Below are 17,384 nucleotides of genomic sequence, written 5' to 3' on the forward strand. Positions count from 1 at the left end.
AACATTTATTAAAGCTTTTTTACACCATTTCTTCAGAGACTAAATTAACAGTTCTGGTAATATAGATAAATTCCACATTTGAACCTGTGAAACTGGGGAAATCAATGGATTAAGATATCGTGGAGAGATAAATAATAACGTAACATTGGTTTAAAAACTACTATATTTTAACAGCCCTAAACTATATCTGACACTATAATCTTAAACCAATTTTCTTGTACTATTTATTAAAAGATAAATATATCTAATTCGGGGTATCTCAATTATGATATGGTATCAGTAGATCCTGCTTCAGCTTCAGAATTTCACATGTGGAGGCTCAAATTTCAGACACCCTGTACTCAATCGATGGCTCTGGTATTTAGCGTTATTTTCCCTTTGTTGCTACTTACCTAGAGTGAACTTAGTTTGCACCAGTTCTGACATGAATTCCTTAAAGAATATTGTGCAATAAAATTAACTTATGCTAGGACTTTTAACAAATATGCAACTTAAGTAAGTACACTTATTCCTGTATTTAATTATTAATAAGACACAATGAATGCCTAATAAACATTATGACGTTTATGCTTATTTAGTTACCTATAAAAGTACCTATAGACTATTTATCTTCAAGACAGACACTATCAAAACAATATACACGTCATCCACCACGTGGACAGCTGCTGATTGGTCTACACCTGCATGTTTTGAATCTTTTTGCAGGATCGAAATCAGTTTGATTTTCGTTGCTTTCGTAGGCACTTACACACATATTATCAATTGTTATTTATTGCTGTTTGTGATTTGTTAACATCTTCATATTATAACTTAATTATAACTTTTAATTCATTAAATTATTTCAGCACAACGTCTTCAGACAACGTTTCACATAACGTCCTTTATTCTATTTTAAGAGAGCCTAAATGCGGTCCTGTTCAATAACTTTGCTGTGAATGTGCGCGTGCGTTTATTTGGATCGTGTCTATCTTGAGAAAAAATAGACTTTATACGGGGTGATTCGTTAACAATTGGAAATGCGAAATTTGGAGAAATTACATGTTAAATAGTGAGTGCTAACACAAACCTGCCACCTCCAAAAGTTTGAAGGATATACAGGACGTTGAAGTCAAAATTTAAATTCGTTTTTTCGCCATTAATCTGAAAATTGTTACCAAATTTTTGAAATTATGTTTTTTTCGGCTGAATTAAATCAGTATATATTGCACAGCGTTCGTTATATGGATTTTCTCTTAAGCGAATCGAGGTACTGAAATGAACTAAGAACACATAAATAATGGAAAAACCACTGCCCTGTCTGATTTTAAATCAAATTTTATTAGCCCGATAGGATAAAAAGTTGTGACTATAAATGCCATTGGTATTTGTCATAAATTGCGTCTCCGATGAGTAACGTGTAAATTGCAACTCGTATCTGATTCAACGCTTAAAAACATAACTTTCACCACCTTGTACTTCCGAAATTAGCAACTTTCAAATGAGGCATGTTTGCGCCAGTGGTCACAATTTAGCATGCAGTTTCTCCAGCTTTCAGATTTGCCATTGTTGATGAACAACCCTGTATAATAAGTGAAATAATAATTCGTAACTATTGGGCAGTTACGAATTCAAATGAGGAGCTAAGAAATTTTGCGCATCAAACAGAGACTATGAAATAATTTAAAACTAACAATTAACGTTACGTTAACACCTACAAAAATCTCTCATTAACAACAACAAATGTATTATTAAGGAGCCATCTCCAATTGAAAAAATGAAAAAGACTCAACTCAGACGAAAAAAATTCCATTAACATAGTCCATATCACAGAGGAGCTAAATGTAAGATGAAAAATCATAGAGAGGATTCTGAAGCATCTTTTCACTTCCTTGAAAATGTCTACTTTACGTATGTAGCCGTGCAACCAAAATTTTGATTAAATTACCAAATGAGGACGTAAATAATTACTTGAGCTGCACCAGCACCATGAAGTAGGTCACTGTGGCACCAAGAACCTGCAAACACCTCATGTGCTTCATATTTCCCACGCTTACTTAACATCCCTACCGAAGCAAATAGATCCAAAGAAATGGTAAAAAACTTGGCCCCGGATATAGATAAAGCCTTCTGGCACTGCTGACAGACGATTTGCACGAAAGTTTTGGCCTCCTCAGATCCATCGTACCAATGGCAGCTGTATGCTGCTTCCATCACAGAAGAACTCTGGAAAACATATCATTAAATGCCCCTTTTGTTGGTTACTTATCACACAGACCTCTTCAATAAGTCTATTCCCGAAAATGCAGAAATGAAACACTTGCGCAAGGGAGTAGACCAAGTAGCCAAGAGTTGTGGCCGCATAGGGATTGATCCCATTTATCTGTAAATATACAAGAATACCACTGCCATGAATTTTCTGCTGATATACCTACCTTGGTGGCTTGGTAAGCCAGCAGAGTAAGCATAATGGTAGCAGTCAACATGTGCAGCAACAAGGCCACACCATAAGCGTCTCCAATTGCTGTAACTAATCTGCGACATCCATTAACTTTCTGACTAGCTTCCTTACATAGATTAGCGATTACCTTACTACGTGCTTATGCCTCTCCACCCAATATTTAATAGCTGACCTCACTAATAGCTCCTGTTTCTTGGTGAGGCCATTAGGGCCTACCCCACCTCCCCCCTGACCAAAGGTCTGCAGAGCTCCGCTTCTAAAGTGTAAATTGCCCAGTTCCTGCCTGGTGCTGTAGATGCCCTTCAGTTCATCGTTTTTCGAGTTAAAGTCTATAATATTCCTAACTTTATTTCGAAGCTTTTATTGAGATTTTCAGTACCGTTATCGACAAGATTGTCCTGAGATGAGGCGCTTCCAGGTGACTTAAATAAGTCTGCGCTTTTGGGAACGTACGTGTCTAAAGAAGCTGATAGTTCCTGATAATCAAGAAATTACATTGAGTTGGAGAAATATAGGGTATTGCTACCATTAGGGGCTTTAAAATTTCCTTAAGGTGCTGTAGTTGCTCACAGGCGAATATCAACCAAGAGCAGAAGAGGCTGTCTAGTAGATTTGCATGAAATAGGGAGAAGAGGACGTAGTACACTTGGTAAACCTAATGATTTTCATATAAAAGCTGCATGAGAACTTCTTTGCAACACAAATACCAGCATGATGTAATAGGGCATCCCTGTCATGACATCAAAAGGGTACCATGCTTTGACCAGCAACCTCGGAATGGCCTCTTGTATGGTGCTATTCTCATCATCCGGGTCTTTAATATCATGCACGCTCTCTCCCACAAAAGTAATTCCAGTCCAAGCTGCGCCACCACAATTAGCAACACCAAAACTACCACTAAACCAATAAATTACCGCAAGTGGCGACTATGGTTCCCATCAAAACAATGTAGAGCAAGTTCCTCATCTTCTTTAAAGCCAAGGCGTGGTACCTGTTGTTGGACTCGAGGAAAATCGGGTGACTGTTGGACTGGTTCCATATGCCTAGAGTCCTGGACAACGCTTTTAGGCTTAGAAATGCTGAGAAATATTGGAATTCTCACCTGTAGAATAGCTTCGACTGCACTGCGAAGTAAATGAACTTGGTAAGGCAGTGGGTGAAAAACAGGATGGTGATGGTGTTTGCCGCTAGATAGTTGACATTGTCTTTTTCCCTTATCAGGTTGCCGAAGATACAGCTGTAGATAACGGGTTTTAAAATGTCTTTGGAATGGGAGAATACAGATTCTTGAAAAAATGGCGAATGATAGGTGAATTAAAAAAAGTATTGTTAAGTAGTCTTAAGAACAATATACAGGGTGTCCAGTGGAAAAAAATTGTTTTCAGAGATTCATGTAAAGAAGTTCGTTTAAAAATTATTGACTTTCCAGCTTCCATAAAGATGCTACATTGTTGACCACTCACCCATATTGTAGCAAAACCAGAAACAAATGCATACAAGAGTAGCCCAATCTCAAGATATGCAACGATCCTGAATCGTCGGCATAATAATTAAACATAAAGTGACCTGAAGCCTGGATCAGCCTGATGTTGGGCATCAGGTCGGCCACCAGTCCGGCCACTTTGAATTTGTTCATCATCTGCAATCACCACTCCTCTGGTACCCACTTCTAATTCAGGGAACCTCATTACATACCTTGAAATTCAAAGCTAAATCCGCTTTATTCCATTATGAAATTGATGACACAATTCACAGTCCATCACAAGGGTGCAAAGGCCGGGCGCTACTAAACTTTCCTCGAGGGTATTTGAGGCCAGGGGTTGAGGTTCCAAGAATAGTTGTCGTGGTCCAATCAGAACGAAGTTTGATTTCTCCTGAGGAGGGGCTTATATTGAGGCATTTTCTCATCTGAAGCAGAGGCGGGGGAGTTGAGTCAAAGGTATAAAGCAGATTGAATTTTATACATCCCCGGCAGGACGCCCCTGCAATAGCGTAAGTACAGTGATCAACCCCCTTACTGGCCGGGGATGAGCCGTGTAATTTTATGGACTTTAATTATTTAAAGATATCGAATATTAAACGTTTGTAGTTCAAAGTTTTGCCTACTTTCTGTAATGTTTTTTCGATATCTCGCATTAGGTCCGTTTCAGGGGTCGCAGCAAGTAAATGTTCGTTGAAGGCCTGGATATTTGAATTAATAGCCGTTTCGATCATCATTTGAATAAGTAGTTGATTTTGGAAAACCATTTTAAAATCATGAAATATGGCTAGAGGATTTCACCTAAATTTCCCTAATCTCGCGTGCAGCAGCGCAAATTCATAAGTTTTATGTAACGATTCCTCTCTGACATAACAAAGATACACGTAAAATCACTGGTTTGGAACAAACTACGGAAATTTACCCGCTGTTTGCCATTCTTATGAACAGAGAAGTTCTTTCTGACTTGGTTCCGAAAAATTTCCCTTCTGCAATTAACACTAAAAGATTGTTAATCAGTTCGTTAATGCGGACGCAGTGCCGGCCTTATGGGAGCGTACGGTTGGACGATGGCCTAGGGCGTTGGACTTTCTTGGTCGGCGGCCTTTTTGGGGGTATAGGGTGATGACTGAAAATTTTGGCCAGACTTGCTAAGGCCGGCCCTGTGCGAACGTCTCTATAAAAATAGGCAATATGCGTCAATCTAGGTCTCGGAATAATTAATGTCGAGTACAGCAGGTAAAGCCATAATTTTTCCGTGTATCGTAAGAACTTCGTTTCATCAATATTTTCAGCATCGGAGACGTAATTAATGATCGTTCCTGAATTTTTAAAATAGTGACTATTTGGCAATGATGCTTAATGTGGTCCTGCACTCTACGGCACCCAAAGCGTATTGCGTGACGCAGAAAAAAACACCCCACAAAAATGGTCATTTGTTTACAGGAATACTAAAAACGATCAATTCTTCAATATTATTCCTGTATTCGTTTTCACGTTATCAGGAATTTTGGGTGTTTTTATGACTGCAAAAAATACAACAACGAACCAACCCTCTGAGGTCCGAATAACATTTATCGGCATATAGCGCTTCTAGAAGGTGTTTTTTTGCTTTGTTGTCGAGTATGGTTCCAGAAAGACCATTCACAAAGAAGGAGAGTTTCAAGAAGGCTTTGAAGAACTATAAAACCCCCAAGGTCGCCGCCTTCGACTTTTGGCATTAAAAGACAAGTTCGTCTCGTCGAGGGTAGGAACGGTCTATTGGGATGAGAACCATTTAGCCCATCTTGTACTTCCTTTTACCCTTTTTCATCCAGACCACCGATTGAGGGGTGCAGAGAACGGGTGCATTAGGACTTGGAATGCGACACTGTAGTCTTCAGCGATGAATTTGTCCCGAAGTGCGTGATGGTCGGGGAAGAGTGAAAAGGTACACCAGACCGCAGGTGCGGGGCGCTATAGCTCATGGAAAAGGTTACCTCTAGTTTTCATCAGAGGCACTATGACGGTACATCCAAGAAGTCTGGGAGCAGCATCTTCTGCCTTATTATTCATTATTTCAGAATGCTCTGCAATCCAGTTTTTCAATAAGATAACGCACGACCACGTGGCTCGGGTTACTGCGGATTTCTTGTAACAAAATGAAATCTATTCGTTACCTTGTCCACCCCAAGCCACAGACCTATCGCTAATCGAGCACGTCTGAGATATTGTGAGTAGAAAGTTAACTCGTCCCTCACAAACCCTAACGGCGCTCTGTAGTGTCGTACAGATAGTCTGGAATGAGATCCCTCAAGAGGACATCAATCATCTCATTGAATCGATGCTTGGACGTGTCCAGGAGTGCACGAGATAACGCGGAGGGCTGACATATTATTAAGTTTTTTCAGGTTTTAATCATGGAATTTCTGAATTCTTTAAAAAAATACTTATGTTAGTATAAATGCACACTAAAAACTGTTTAAATCAAACTATTTTTAAGAAATGTTCTCTTTCCTATGTCCCGCAGCGTATCAACGTACATAGATGGACTTCTCAATTGCTTGCTTGGGGCGCTTGCCAGGGTGACACTTTTCTGGGGCCGGACACATTTTGCCATCCTGTTTTCTTGCGGCACGCCCTTGGCCGTTCGTTTTAGGAAATTTGAATTCCTTGTTCGATTCAGAAACTTTTTATCTCTCGCGTTGCTTTCCGTAATCGTCACTGTCTTCCAGTTATTGATGGAAGTAACTAGAAACGCACATGATTTTCCTGTGAGCAGCGAATTTACTTTGCGCGTTCCCACTTACATTTCTAAATATCCAAATTACAGCAAAAATAAGGTCAACTATTTGATGGGATCGGAGAAGCCACGGTATTCTGGAAATTCAGACTGGAACAGCTGAGGCATGTGCACCGTTCGCAGGGGAGGATCCTATATCATCCCTAGATATTTTCGCAAAAAATATCACATGAATCGGGAATAGATGGGAAATTCAGGCGCTGACCAATAAATGGCCATTGAGTGATACTAGGGAAAAATTTTATATCAAATATTCGGGGTCTGACCCCTGGATAATATCGTAACAGGATTTGAACCTACAGACGTTCAGGCAAGCCACTGAGAAGTCTATGTAGACCCCATATGTCGATAGGCAGATCGTTGGGGTCGAACTGTAGGAGTTATTCAGGGAAAAACGAGAAATAGATCCAGTTTCTTTATGCTCAAAAAATCTATGATCAGCAGATCAGCTTACTTTTTCAAGACACCCTGTAGAGTATCACGTTTACCAATTAGATGCAATGCAAAGTTGGCATTATAATTCACTCGAAAGTTGAAAATGTAAAATTCATAGGGAGGCTGATTCGTTACACTAATGCGCATTAAGTTGCTCATAAGCCGATTAATTAGGTTTTTAGTGAATGTTGCTGCTTATTGAGCAATGCTCATGCGAGGTGAATGCATTCCTATATAGAGTGTAATATGTCGTCATGGAGATATTTCAGAGGGCGATAGCACGCTGCAAAATAAAATAAAAACCGTTAATAGACCCATGGCCAAAAACGCACCAATTCCGATATACAGGGTGGCCAAGTTTCGCTTTTTTTTTTATATTTTGCGCTTTTCTTGCGATTTTTGAAAATGCAAAACGTCAAAAATCAAAACACAATCATTAATATGGCTGAAACTCAGTCATGACGTCCTAGATTGCAGACGGGAATGTGTAGACTGGACTTTCCTAATTTGCACCGACAGATATTTTTGCAAATTCTACGAAGTGAAAGATACGAAAATACTGCAAGAGACCAAAAAGCTGAAGAATTGAAAAGAGGATTTAAATTTGGTATCATAATTCATACAGAGTGTTCCAAAAAAAAATACGAAGCATAAAACTATACATGATCCAAAAAAACATAACATCTTGTATACGGCTACCGGCGATTTTGAGATTTTGTTGTAGAGGGTTTTAAAGATAATAGATGTACGAAATTTGAAAAATTTAACTCAAGGCATATGTGAGAAAACCTAAAAATATGAGAAAAAATGTGAAACTTGGCCACCTTGTATACGGAAAATGGTGCATTTTTGACCGTAGGCCTATTAGCATTTTTTTATTATTTTGCAGAGTACTACCGCCACTGGAACATCTCTATGATGATATGTTACACCCTGTATACTGTGTCAAACATAAATTAAGTACGAAATAAAAAGCCACTTTCAGTGAGTGAATCGCGTGGAAAAAAGACCTTTGACCCACTAAAATAATTTCGGAGAAATTCTCTCAATTGCAGATTAAATAAGAACAGTTAATGGGCCAGCATTTCATAGGTCACGCATCGTTGCAATAATTCCGGCGAAGTCCCTGGGGAACCGGCAACAAATCGCCCTTAAGGCTGGGCAGTTAAGGGACTCCAGGGAGTCGCAAAGCTGGCGGCATTAAATTTGTAGTTGGAAATCACATTAAATCGACATTAGGAAAGGAAAATTACATGAAAAGTCTTTCAGGTTACTTTCTTCGGGTGTACACATCAGATTCAGGTCTGCAACCTCTCAATGGACTCAAATTGGAGCATAAACTGCGAAAATCTCCACACGCGCGCATTATAGCACTAAAAGAAAGCACCTCAGCTGACACAAGCACGCAATCTGTGATTGGTCGGGTACCATTCAAGTGGTACCCTATTGGTACAGGTAGATTCATGCACCTGAACGTGGTTTCAGTATAAGACAAGTCGCCTTAGCAGGTTCTTGCATTGGTTATTCATCTTCTTCGGACCTTGTTTCAGTGACTTGTTTGATCAGTTCGAAGACTTTGCTATTTTAGGTAAGTTACAGCTAAGGAAATCTAATATTTATTAGATTTGATAGTGCTAAAAGGAAAAGTGATAGTAATACGGTGATAATGACATATAATGTGATAATAGCACATTTAATGGGTCAAGGTGGCAGGTAGGCCTGGTAGGGAAATCGAAAGTAAATAGTGTCATTAAAGTTGGTGTGATGAAGAGCTGTTTCTTGGTGTTAAAATTTAGGCTATGTGGGACTTTGTCGTGTAACAAAAGCGGAAACAAACTGTTCATCCGCAGTCTACCAAAACCAGGTCATCGAAAGTATATGCTCATAGCGAAGACCATATTCTGGTGGGTTGCTAAACCGGTGATTTTGATTATGTAACGAGTTAAAATGTTTTAAGTGTTACAATAATAGCACTGAAATTTGTAAAGGTACGTGCCTTATTTAAGGATAAAAACAGGAAAAGTTTCTAGAAAATTTGGCACGAATCAACGAAAAACCAGAATGTGATGGATAGTGTTCCGTTAACTGAGATCTTCGGCTGCATTTTAGAAACTATTAGTGATGATGTTGGTAATATGGTAGTAATGGTTCTTTCTTTATTGATGGTTCTTAAGGAATTATCGTCTTCTTCTGATCTCCAACAGGTCTCTATTTTTGGGAAATTTTGGCGGCTACAGTTCCAGAACTTTGTGTATGGTTTTCAACGGTGCCAATATCACTGATTCATACCTGAATACTTTAACCCTTGCATTTACTTCTGCTCCTTGGATTAACTGCTCTGAAAGCACAATCTTTTCCAGCCTAAAGAGTCATCATTATCATCTATAATTATCATCTTCATGTGTTTTTTCAAGATATTCCTACCGTTTCCGGATTTTGTTTAGGTACCTAGACTCATTAAATTACTGTGAAAAAGAATTATTAGTGAAAGCAAAATATGAAGAAGCCAAAGAAAAAAAACGAGGAAAAGGAGAAGAGGGAGATTAATTAGAGCTATTAAAAAACCGTTTTTAGGTCTTTTTGTAAATTACTCTGATACACACAAAAGATGAGAAAAAAATAGTAGAAAAAATTCTAATAAAATGGAGTAGAACAAACATAAAAAAATTAAAAGAGGGCCCCATTAACTATCCCTAATCATTTGCAAGATCTTCTCACCATTTTGTCAAGATCACTTAATGTTTCTCGCATCTTCAATAATAAATTGTTGCTTTTAGTTGTTTTTTGACCTTGTGGTACTTCATCTTCCTCTCCTCGAGCCCCGCATGTAATCTACCAGTTGCCATTTTCAAATCTTCGAAAAACATTCAGCTACTTGAACTGAATTCGATACGATTCCGCATGATACAATTTCAAATGTGAAAATTTACGTTAGGGCTAACAGTATAACTTATAAATCTCAGTTTATACCCTCACCCTGTTTCCGGAAAATCATAAACAAATGAATATATTTCCCTGATTTATTGGTAGACGTGGCAACAAGGAGTTTAAGAATTGTTTCTAAAAATGGCGGGCACATCTTGACCAGAAACTATAGCAACATGTGAAATGGTGGGCAGTTTTTAGAGAACTTAAGATTCTAAGTAAGAACTAAAAATTAAAGAAACTGAAGAATTCTGGATCCCACGGAGCTAGTCTGGTAATTTAGTTTTACGTAATTTATTCCTCTATACACCTCCCTTTCTTCACCTTTTCTTATAACTCACAAACTCCCCACATTAGTTTTATTGGTTCCAAAACTCCTAAACCGACATTTTCTGCATTTTCTTCTCCGCTCCAGACCAATAATTTGAGCACGGCAGTTGGCTCGATTGTCGTCAATTTTAGTTCTCATTAAACTGCCCGTTATTCCGCAATTCTTAATGATGATTGATTTCATAATGGGGCTCTTCAAACACTACTCGCTAATTACGGGCGATAATATTTCCCAAAGTCTTAGCACATTTCCCGTATGATTTATGGCTTATTGCTAGGGAGGTAGATATAGTCTTAATTAACATCGCTATGAAAGTGAAGGTTTGGTTTCCGAATAATTAAACAATACGAAAGAACGTTGTTAAAACCGTGGACAACATTTATTGGAAATTTAAATTTCGCGCCACGAGTCCCAATTCTTTGGTCGACCAATGAGAATTTTGCAAAAAATTGAACAATTGAATTTCGAAATATCTGCATGGCTGCGGTCATCGGGGTTCGAGTATTTTGCCATCTCATTCTATTCCAACTATAGAAAAAGAATAAAAGTATCTACACTCACGTATTCTTAGACGTTCGTATTTCTAATGGATTTTGGAGGAAATTTAAATTTTTGCCGCCATTAATTATCTAAGGAGTTGCTGCGCCAATGATACCCGGAGCAAGTTTATCTCTAAACTCGATTTATTAAATAGCAATTGTCTCTTTCTAATGACATTACAACACTTACAATAGATTAGAGATTGGTTAACCCGTTGCCGTAATTAGCTAATTACCTATTTCGCCTTGACTTAGCATTGAAATTGAGTTGAATTTAAAACTTTTACTTTCGCATATCGCCATGAATCACCACAATGTGTACCCGATTCCTTAATGATTACAGTGAATAAATTGCGTTTCTTGAAAAACAACTCGATTACGCCCTTTTCCAATGTGTTCACTGAGATATTAAGACAAAAATTACTCAGTGAACGTTTGAAGAACTTCCGCAATTGTTGCACAACCATTGCACGCACAATTTTGTTGTTACATCACCACCATTTTGGGATAATTTTTTTCTTATTTGAAATTATTTTGCGGCAATTTGTTCGACGCTACTTGTAGGTTTTATTAAGGTTTTTCTCGCCATGGAAATGACCCCGACCGTCGACCAAACAACCAAAATATTTTATTATTAATAATACAGTGCTGTTTTGAAATGTCCACCTCACTGATCGATTTGTAGATTATTTATTTATGTTTATAGATGATGGCCTCTGTACCTCCATTGCAAAGGTCTCACACGTATTAATATTTCAATTAAGCAGTTTTTTCAATGACGCAAATTTAAGGCTATATCCATTATAACGCCATTCGTCATAGTTCCGATGAATTGTGTATGCTCTGCAATAACATATTTTATATAATTTCGTTTTAGACATCAATAATTTGCCCCGCTAAAACCTTATTTAAATATTGCCCGTTGAACTCGAGTCCTCAATAATTCAATTTACTTTTATTACAGAACCATGACTTTAGTCCAACCCTCTCCTGAAATGCAAATCCACATCAGAAAGGTCTTAAACGAGGACGTAGATCGCAGACAATCCGATTTGGAACACATCAAAGAGTGGTTGCTGAAGCAGCCTCATTTGCCCGACACTTGGGGTAAAATGTACCCTATTTCGTCAAGAAAAAATACAAATTTCCTCTTTATCTAACTCTAGATGATTCGCGCATCATGACCTTCCTCAGAGGCTGTAAATTCTCACTGGAGAAGACCAAAAGAAAGCTGGACATGTACTTTACAATGCGCACTGCCTGTCCTGAGTTCTTCTCAAATCGCGATATTACCAGGCCAGAGTTACAACATATAACCACGCTTGGGTACAAAATGTTTTTACATCTCATATGAAACTTAAAAAAAAAATTCCAGCCACCTCCCCCCATTGCCAGGTCTAACCCCCGATGGAAAACGGATCATAGTCATGCGTGGTAAAGACAAGGACATTGACACCCCCCCATTGTCTGACGTTTGCAAGATAGTACTAATGATTGGAGATATTCGATTGGCCGCTGAAGAAACTGGAGTGGCCGGTGATGTTTATATTCTGGATGCCAGCATTGCTAGCGCTAGCCATTTCTCTAAAGTCTCTCCATCATTCGCCAAGAAGTTCTTAGTTTGCGTCCAGGAGGCTTATCCAGTCAAGCTTAAAGAAGTACATGTAGTCAACGTGTCCCCATTAGTGGACACTATAGTTCAGTTCGTGAAACCTTTCCTCAAGGAGAAAATCAGGAATCGCATTCATTTGCATTCGAGTTTAAGTACTCTACACGAAATGATTCCCAAAGAAATCTTACCAGAGGAATATGGAGGTACGGCAGGAAAGCTTCAAGACTTCCATGGTGAGCTTTATTATAGGGAGTCTGGAGAGGGTGATAATAAGAATTGGGGGATTTTAGATGCCTGGATGAAGAAACTGGAGGAGTACGGGCCCTGGTTCAAGGCCCAAGAAGACATCAAGGCTGACGAGTCGAAACGTCCAGGGAAGCCTACCAATTATGATGATCTTTTCGGGATTGATGGGAGTTTTAGGCAACTAACTATTGACTAATGAGATATGGAGATTTAGGAAAATAATTTTATATGTTTACACGTTATTTTAAAATCACATTTATTTGCTCATGTTCTACCGTTATAATATTTTTTAATACAATTTTTTTATATTTAAATTGTAGTTTGCGTGGTCCAGTTTCAGTGTCTTTAAACCAAATGGGAATTTTATTAGTACAGAAAATTTCAGTTTTAGTGTCCTTTTTTGTCGACATATACTACCAGAACCATTATACTATGAGATTATTTAAATTTCATATCTAGCCAGCTGTGGAATTCTACACAAGAGAAATAGAAGATAAAAAGTAGGTCGTAGCTTGATCATATGCCGCAAAATTACGTTAAAATTAATTTATGATAAAGGGACCGAGTGAGGTTAGGTTGCTTTATTTATTTTTATTGACGTACGTTCTTTTCTTCAACAAACTTCACAGTTCACTAGATATAAAATTTAAATGATCTCTCTGTATTAGGTTAATACTTTAAGAAATAGTTGGTCACCATATTGTCAAAAACATGCACCCAGCATATTATCAAAAAACATATGTCAAACCTTGAAGGAAACCTTTAAAATTTAAATTACGGACAAGAAGAGTGCCGGTTTTATGAAAAAGGGGGTATAAGGTTACACGACGGCTCAGGGAGACAGATTTTCTTGATTGGCGGTTTTTCTATGGGGTAGGGAATGGTGATTAAAAATTTCATTCAGTGCGCCAGACTTGTTAAAACCGACCCCGAACAAGAATTAAATATTCGTTAATTAGGGCACAAAATTACATTCATGTATAATCCGAAAATCTCTGATTAGAGACTTCAGAATTACTTAAACATCGAAAAAAGCATGAAAAAAATGTATTCACATGAAGTTCAATACAAACATAGAAAAATCACTGATTTAATTAACCAAAATCCTCTGAATCGGAAATCCACAATTAATACAAAAATTTCCCCCTCCATTCCTCCGCCCGCATTTCGCACATTGAATCCCTTCCTCCATAATCGGAATGAACCCTTCAGCACCTCCTGGCAACACCTCTAACTTCGATACCACCTTCATGAGTTTGACCAATGGAGCGGCCTCCACCAGTGGATTCGACATCACCACGTTGGGCTCTGGAATAAAATAATGAGCCAACGTGCCGTGGTATGGAGAAACCACCCAATTATTAGTCTTCGAAAGGGATTGAGTAAGTACTTTTTCCTGTGGGAAATCAAAGTTCAAAACTGAACTATTGGGGATTTGATTGGTTCCTCTGGAAGATCCCAAATCTAGGTTTGTGTTAGATAATTTTGGGGCTGGAATTGAGGTTGGATCAGTCATTGGTTGTTCAGGACTCACTTCCACGATTAAGGTGATTAAGTCGTCCATGTCCTTGAGGAACTTTTTGTCGTGCGAGGTTGAGGAATTTATCTTATTATTATCGTGGCATTTATTCGAACGCTCTTGTGTTGATACAGCTGCAGTAGAATTGTCACACGTTAAGGCCCTTAAAGCCTTTTTCAGAATATTTTCAATCAGTTCAAATTCAGCGCAGTCAGTCGTGTTCTTTATGTCTTTTATCTGATGCTTCTTCTTATGGTACTTCTTCTGATGCTTCGCACTCTCTAGAATATTACGATGACTGGCTCTTAGTTCCTCCTTTCTTTTTCTCACTTTTTCCTCTTCCTTGAGACTTTCTTCTGCTTTGGCCCTTCGAGTTGCGTTTACCTTTACTACTTCCCCCTTTATTTGACTTCCTCTTAGATTCCTTGCTACAAAACACTGAATTGTCTTCCCGTGCTTCAGCAAAGAATTTTGCCTTACCACTTGCAGCACGAGCATGCGGATTTACCAAGTCCTCTTTCGTCAGAGGACGACCTCCTATAAAAACCTGGTCCCGTTGTCCTGGAAAATCCTGAATGCACTTGGGCTGTCTGTCGAAGTACTCCCTCAATTGGAAGGGCAAATAACGCCCATTTGGGGTGTCGTTCCAGAAGTAGAAATTGGGGAATGCGAACGGTACAGGTTGGGGGTAGGGGTGGTAATAGTGCGGGGGTCCAGAAAATCTTGGAGGAAAGTAATCCATTTGGGGATTATTGTCTAAAATTTTGTATTTAATCAATTATAGATTTAGTTCTGCTTTAAGTCCATAATGTTAATAATTTACCATAGTGTTGGTTTCGGCACTGAGGAGGAATTTTCATAATGTGACTGCTGCCATCATCTTGACTTCCTCCAAAATGGATTAGAACCTGAGCATTTGCAGAGTTGAGCTTTGGTTCCTTAGAGATAACTGAGGGCTCTGTCGAGGTCGCTACTTCTGAAGACTGAAAATTATTCCTCTCCACTATCTCCAGATGATCAAAGTTGATTTTAGATAGGTCCTTGGGGGTGCGAAAAGTCTTGGCCAAATCACATTGCGTAGCAAATACCTAAGTTATGGCAACTCGTTAGATGGCTTTCCTAACACTTACCTAGACTTACCTCTAAAGCTGGACTGAATAGCAAGCTGACCAGTACTCTGTAACACAGTAACATCATTCAGTTACTCAGACAACGCAATGAAAACACGATATTTTATATGTTGAAGGTAAAAATTTTAAACAAAAACATTAAACAATGATTTTGTTATGGGTTTACTGACTCTGCTGGGTGTTATTAAAAGGGGATGACCGTGAAATGGGGGTGACCATGACTCTCGTTTGAGTGCATTAGCTGATGAAGAGCTATTTTTGGTTCCATTTTAGGATGGAAAAGGGGCCACCAATGAAGATTTCAGCTCAATAGGATATTCATGTTGGTTGTACGTGCTCCCCCTTGGTAGCTGCACCGATTTTCTGGGGGGGGTCGACGGACTTTTCTGATCATGGTTTTTCTTGGAGGTAAAGGGGCGATGATTAAACATTTCGCCTAGGGCTCCAGACTCGCTAAAGCCGGTCTTGCTTGGTGGTGCGGGGTATTAGGGGGAGGGGGATTATTCCAGGTAAGTGTAAAAATAATCAAAACGCGATATGTACTAATCCCTGAGGCATATCAGATTGAGAAGTCGCTCTTAATAACCAATACGAGTTTAGTTTAAATCGGTTTCACAATATTCAATTCGAAGGTCAGAATCCTGCACCTTCACCTTCTCGTAGCGGACTTTGTTGCATTTTAGGGCCCGTGACTCATGGCCATGGGAAAGACGCATTAAAGTAAATAAATAAATGGAAACAAGTAACAGGCTTTACTTTTACCGTACCGATAGCCGTGAGAGACGGTGGTCAAAATAAGGCGATGCCCACTGGTCGTGTAAATTCATCGCTGCCGCAATGGCGACTGAGACGTGAACGAAGCCTGCATCAACATATGAAATGAACAAAAAGTTAAATAAACAATAACGTTTTTTTAATTAAATTGCCCTAAAACGGCCTCTTCTGGCACTTTTTTATGCATAGTTTTACCTTTGATTTATTTATGCTCAAACTAGGCACGATTAAAATAACAATAAACGAGTCATCCACCACACGGCCAGCCGCTGATTGGTCTACACCTGCAGGTGACGAATCGTTTTACAGGGTTACAATCAGTTTAATTTCCGTTACTTTTGCACGCACCTACCCCATAGTCCAATTGTTAATTATTATTGTTTGCAACATTTTGCCATTCTCACATATTTCAACTTTTAATTCATCAAATTATTTCAGCAATAAGCTCACATATCGTTCTTTATTTCATTTTAAGAGAGCCTAAGTACGGTCCTGTCCAGTAGCTTTGCTGTGATTGTGCGCGTGCGTTTGTTTGGATCGTGTCCATTTTGAGACAAAATAGACTTTAGAAATATCTCGAAAACGGCTAAAGCTGTCGATTTGGGATTACCAGAGATCGTAAGAGGGGGTAGAGGAGCGCATTGATGCACTATGACTATTTACCAAAAACTCATGTAGTTTCACATCATAGTTCCTCTCGCTTTCGCAAAATTTTCAAATTCATCTCCAGATTTTTACAAATAACTTGTTTCAATGTAATTTTTGTCACATATACATAATATAATCAGTTCAAACACACGAAGGGCATTACAAGAGGTGATTTTTCCGACACTTTTACCTCTAACAGTGAAAAAGCCAAATTTGAATAGTTGTTCTTGCACAGTCGTGAAATTTTCAACTGAAATCGATTGTGTTTGAATGATCGCGAGACTGGCCTGATATCACCAGGTAAATTAGAGGTAAGGCAGGATTAACACAAACACCAGTGGATTTCTTCCCCTTCAAAATGTCCTCCAAATGGCCATTTGTGGCCGCTGTTGTAACGCGTATTTAACCTAAAGTTTTTTTGAAACGGTGAAAGCTACTGACTTATGTTTTTCAGCAGGTCAAAGAGAAGGAAAATGTGTATCTTTATGCAAAAAACGTATGAGTTTCTGGTTAATTTTTAAAAAACCAT

General features: G+C 38.7%; 3 protein-coding genes across 3 annotated transcripts; 1 reads left to right on the forward strand and 2 right to left on the reverse strand.

Moving 5' to 3' along the window:
* Nucleotides 1–181: 181 nt before the first annotated feature.
* Orco (odorant receptor co-receptor) lies at nt 182–4,363 on the reverse strand. Its single transcript, XM_066400564.1, has 12 exons — nt 4,133–4,363; nt 3,901–4,076; nt 3,540–3,674; nt 3,352–3,488; nt 3,145–3,299; nt 2,964–3,092; nt 2,817–2,913; nt 2,565–2,766; nt 2,412–2,511; nt 2,255–2,359; nt 2,047–2,202; nt 182–1,994 (listed from the first exon to the last, which is right to left on the reverse strand). Exons 2-12 carry the CDS (start codon nt 4,074–4,076, stop codon nt 1,944–1,946), a joined length of 1,443 nt encoding a protein of 480 aa, XP_066256661.1. The 5' UTR covers nt 4,133–4,363; the 3' UTR covers nt 182–1,943.
* A 4,260-nt stretch (nt 4,364–8,623) lies between these two features.
* On the forward strand, nt 8,624–13,103 carry LOC136419230 (alpha-tocopherol transfer protein-like). Its single transcript, XM_066405435.1, has 5 exons — nt 8,624–8,719; nt 11,891–12,033; nt 12,093–12,252; nt 12,302–12,771; nt 12,829–13,103. Exons 2-5 carry the CDS (start codon nt 11,895–11,897, stop codon nt 12,978–12,980), a joined length of 921 nt encoding a protein of 306 aa, XP_066261532.1. The 5' UTR covers nt 8,624–8,719; nt 11,891–11,894; the 3' UTR covers nt 12,981–13,103.
* Nucleotides 13,104–13,874: 771 nt separating this feature from the next.
* LOC136419400 (uncharacterized) lies at nt 13,875–15,621 on the reverse strand. Its single transcript, XM_066405683.1, has 4 exons — nt 15,444–15,621; nt 15,127–15,391; nt 14,784–15,059; nt 13,875–14,731 (listed from the first exon to the last, which is right to left on the reverse strand). Exons 1-4 carry the CDS (start codon nt 15,498–15,500, stop codon nt 13,875–13,877), a joined length of 1,455 nt encoding a protein of 484 aa, XP_066261780.1. The 5' UTR covers nt 15,501–15,621.
* Nucleotides 15,622–17,384: the final 1,763 nt, after the last annotated feature.

Source organism: Euwallacea similis, chromosome 2 (genome assembly GCF_039881205.1).
Source record: "Euwallacea similis isolate ESF13 chromosome 2, ESF131.1, whole genome shotgun sequence".
NCBI lineage: Eukaryota > Metazoa > Arthropoda > Insecta > Coleoptera > Curculionidae > Euwallacea > Euwallacea similis.

Bases quoted from the DNA above. Each gene is read 5' to 3' on its own strand.
- Orco (XM_066400564.1), bottom strand. From the start codon at position 4,076: ATGATGAACAAATTCAAAGTGGCCGGACTGGTGGCCGACCTGATGCCC. The intron at 2,512-2,564 runs GTAATCGCTAAT...TGGATGTCGCAG, and splicing joins AGGCATAAGCACGTAGTAAG to ATTAGTTACAGCAATTGGAG. The intron at 2,203-2,254 runs GTCTGTGTGATA...TATGTTTTCCAG, and splicing joins GGAATAGACTTATTGAAGAG to AGTTCTTCTGTGATGGAAGC.
- LOC136419230 (XM_066405435.1), top strand. From the start codon at position 11,895: ATGACTTTAGTCCAACCCTCTCCTGAAATGCAAATCCACATCAGAAAG. The intron at 12,034-12,092 runs GTAAAATGTACC...ATCTAACTCTAG, and splicing joins TCATTTGCCCGACACTTGGG to ATGATTCGCGCATCATGACC. The intron at 12,772-12,828 runs GTGAGCTTTATT...GGGGGATTTTAG, and splicing joins AAAGCTTCAAGACTTCCATG to ATGCCTGGATGAAGAAACTG.
- LOC136419400 (XM_066405683.1), bottom strand. From the start codon at position 15,500: ATGATGTTACTGTGTTACAGAGTACTGGTCAGCTTGCTATTCAGTCCA. The intron at 15,060-15,126 runs GTAAATTATTAA...ACAAAATTTTAG, and splicing joins GTGCCGAAACCAACACTATG to ACAATAATCCCCAAATGGAT. The intron at 14,732-14,783 runs GTAAGGCAAAAT...AGTGTTTTGTAG, and splicing joins GCATGCTCGTGCTGCAAGTG to CAAGGAATCTAAGAGGAAGT.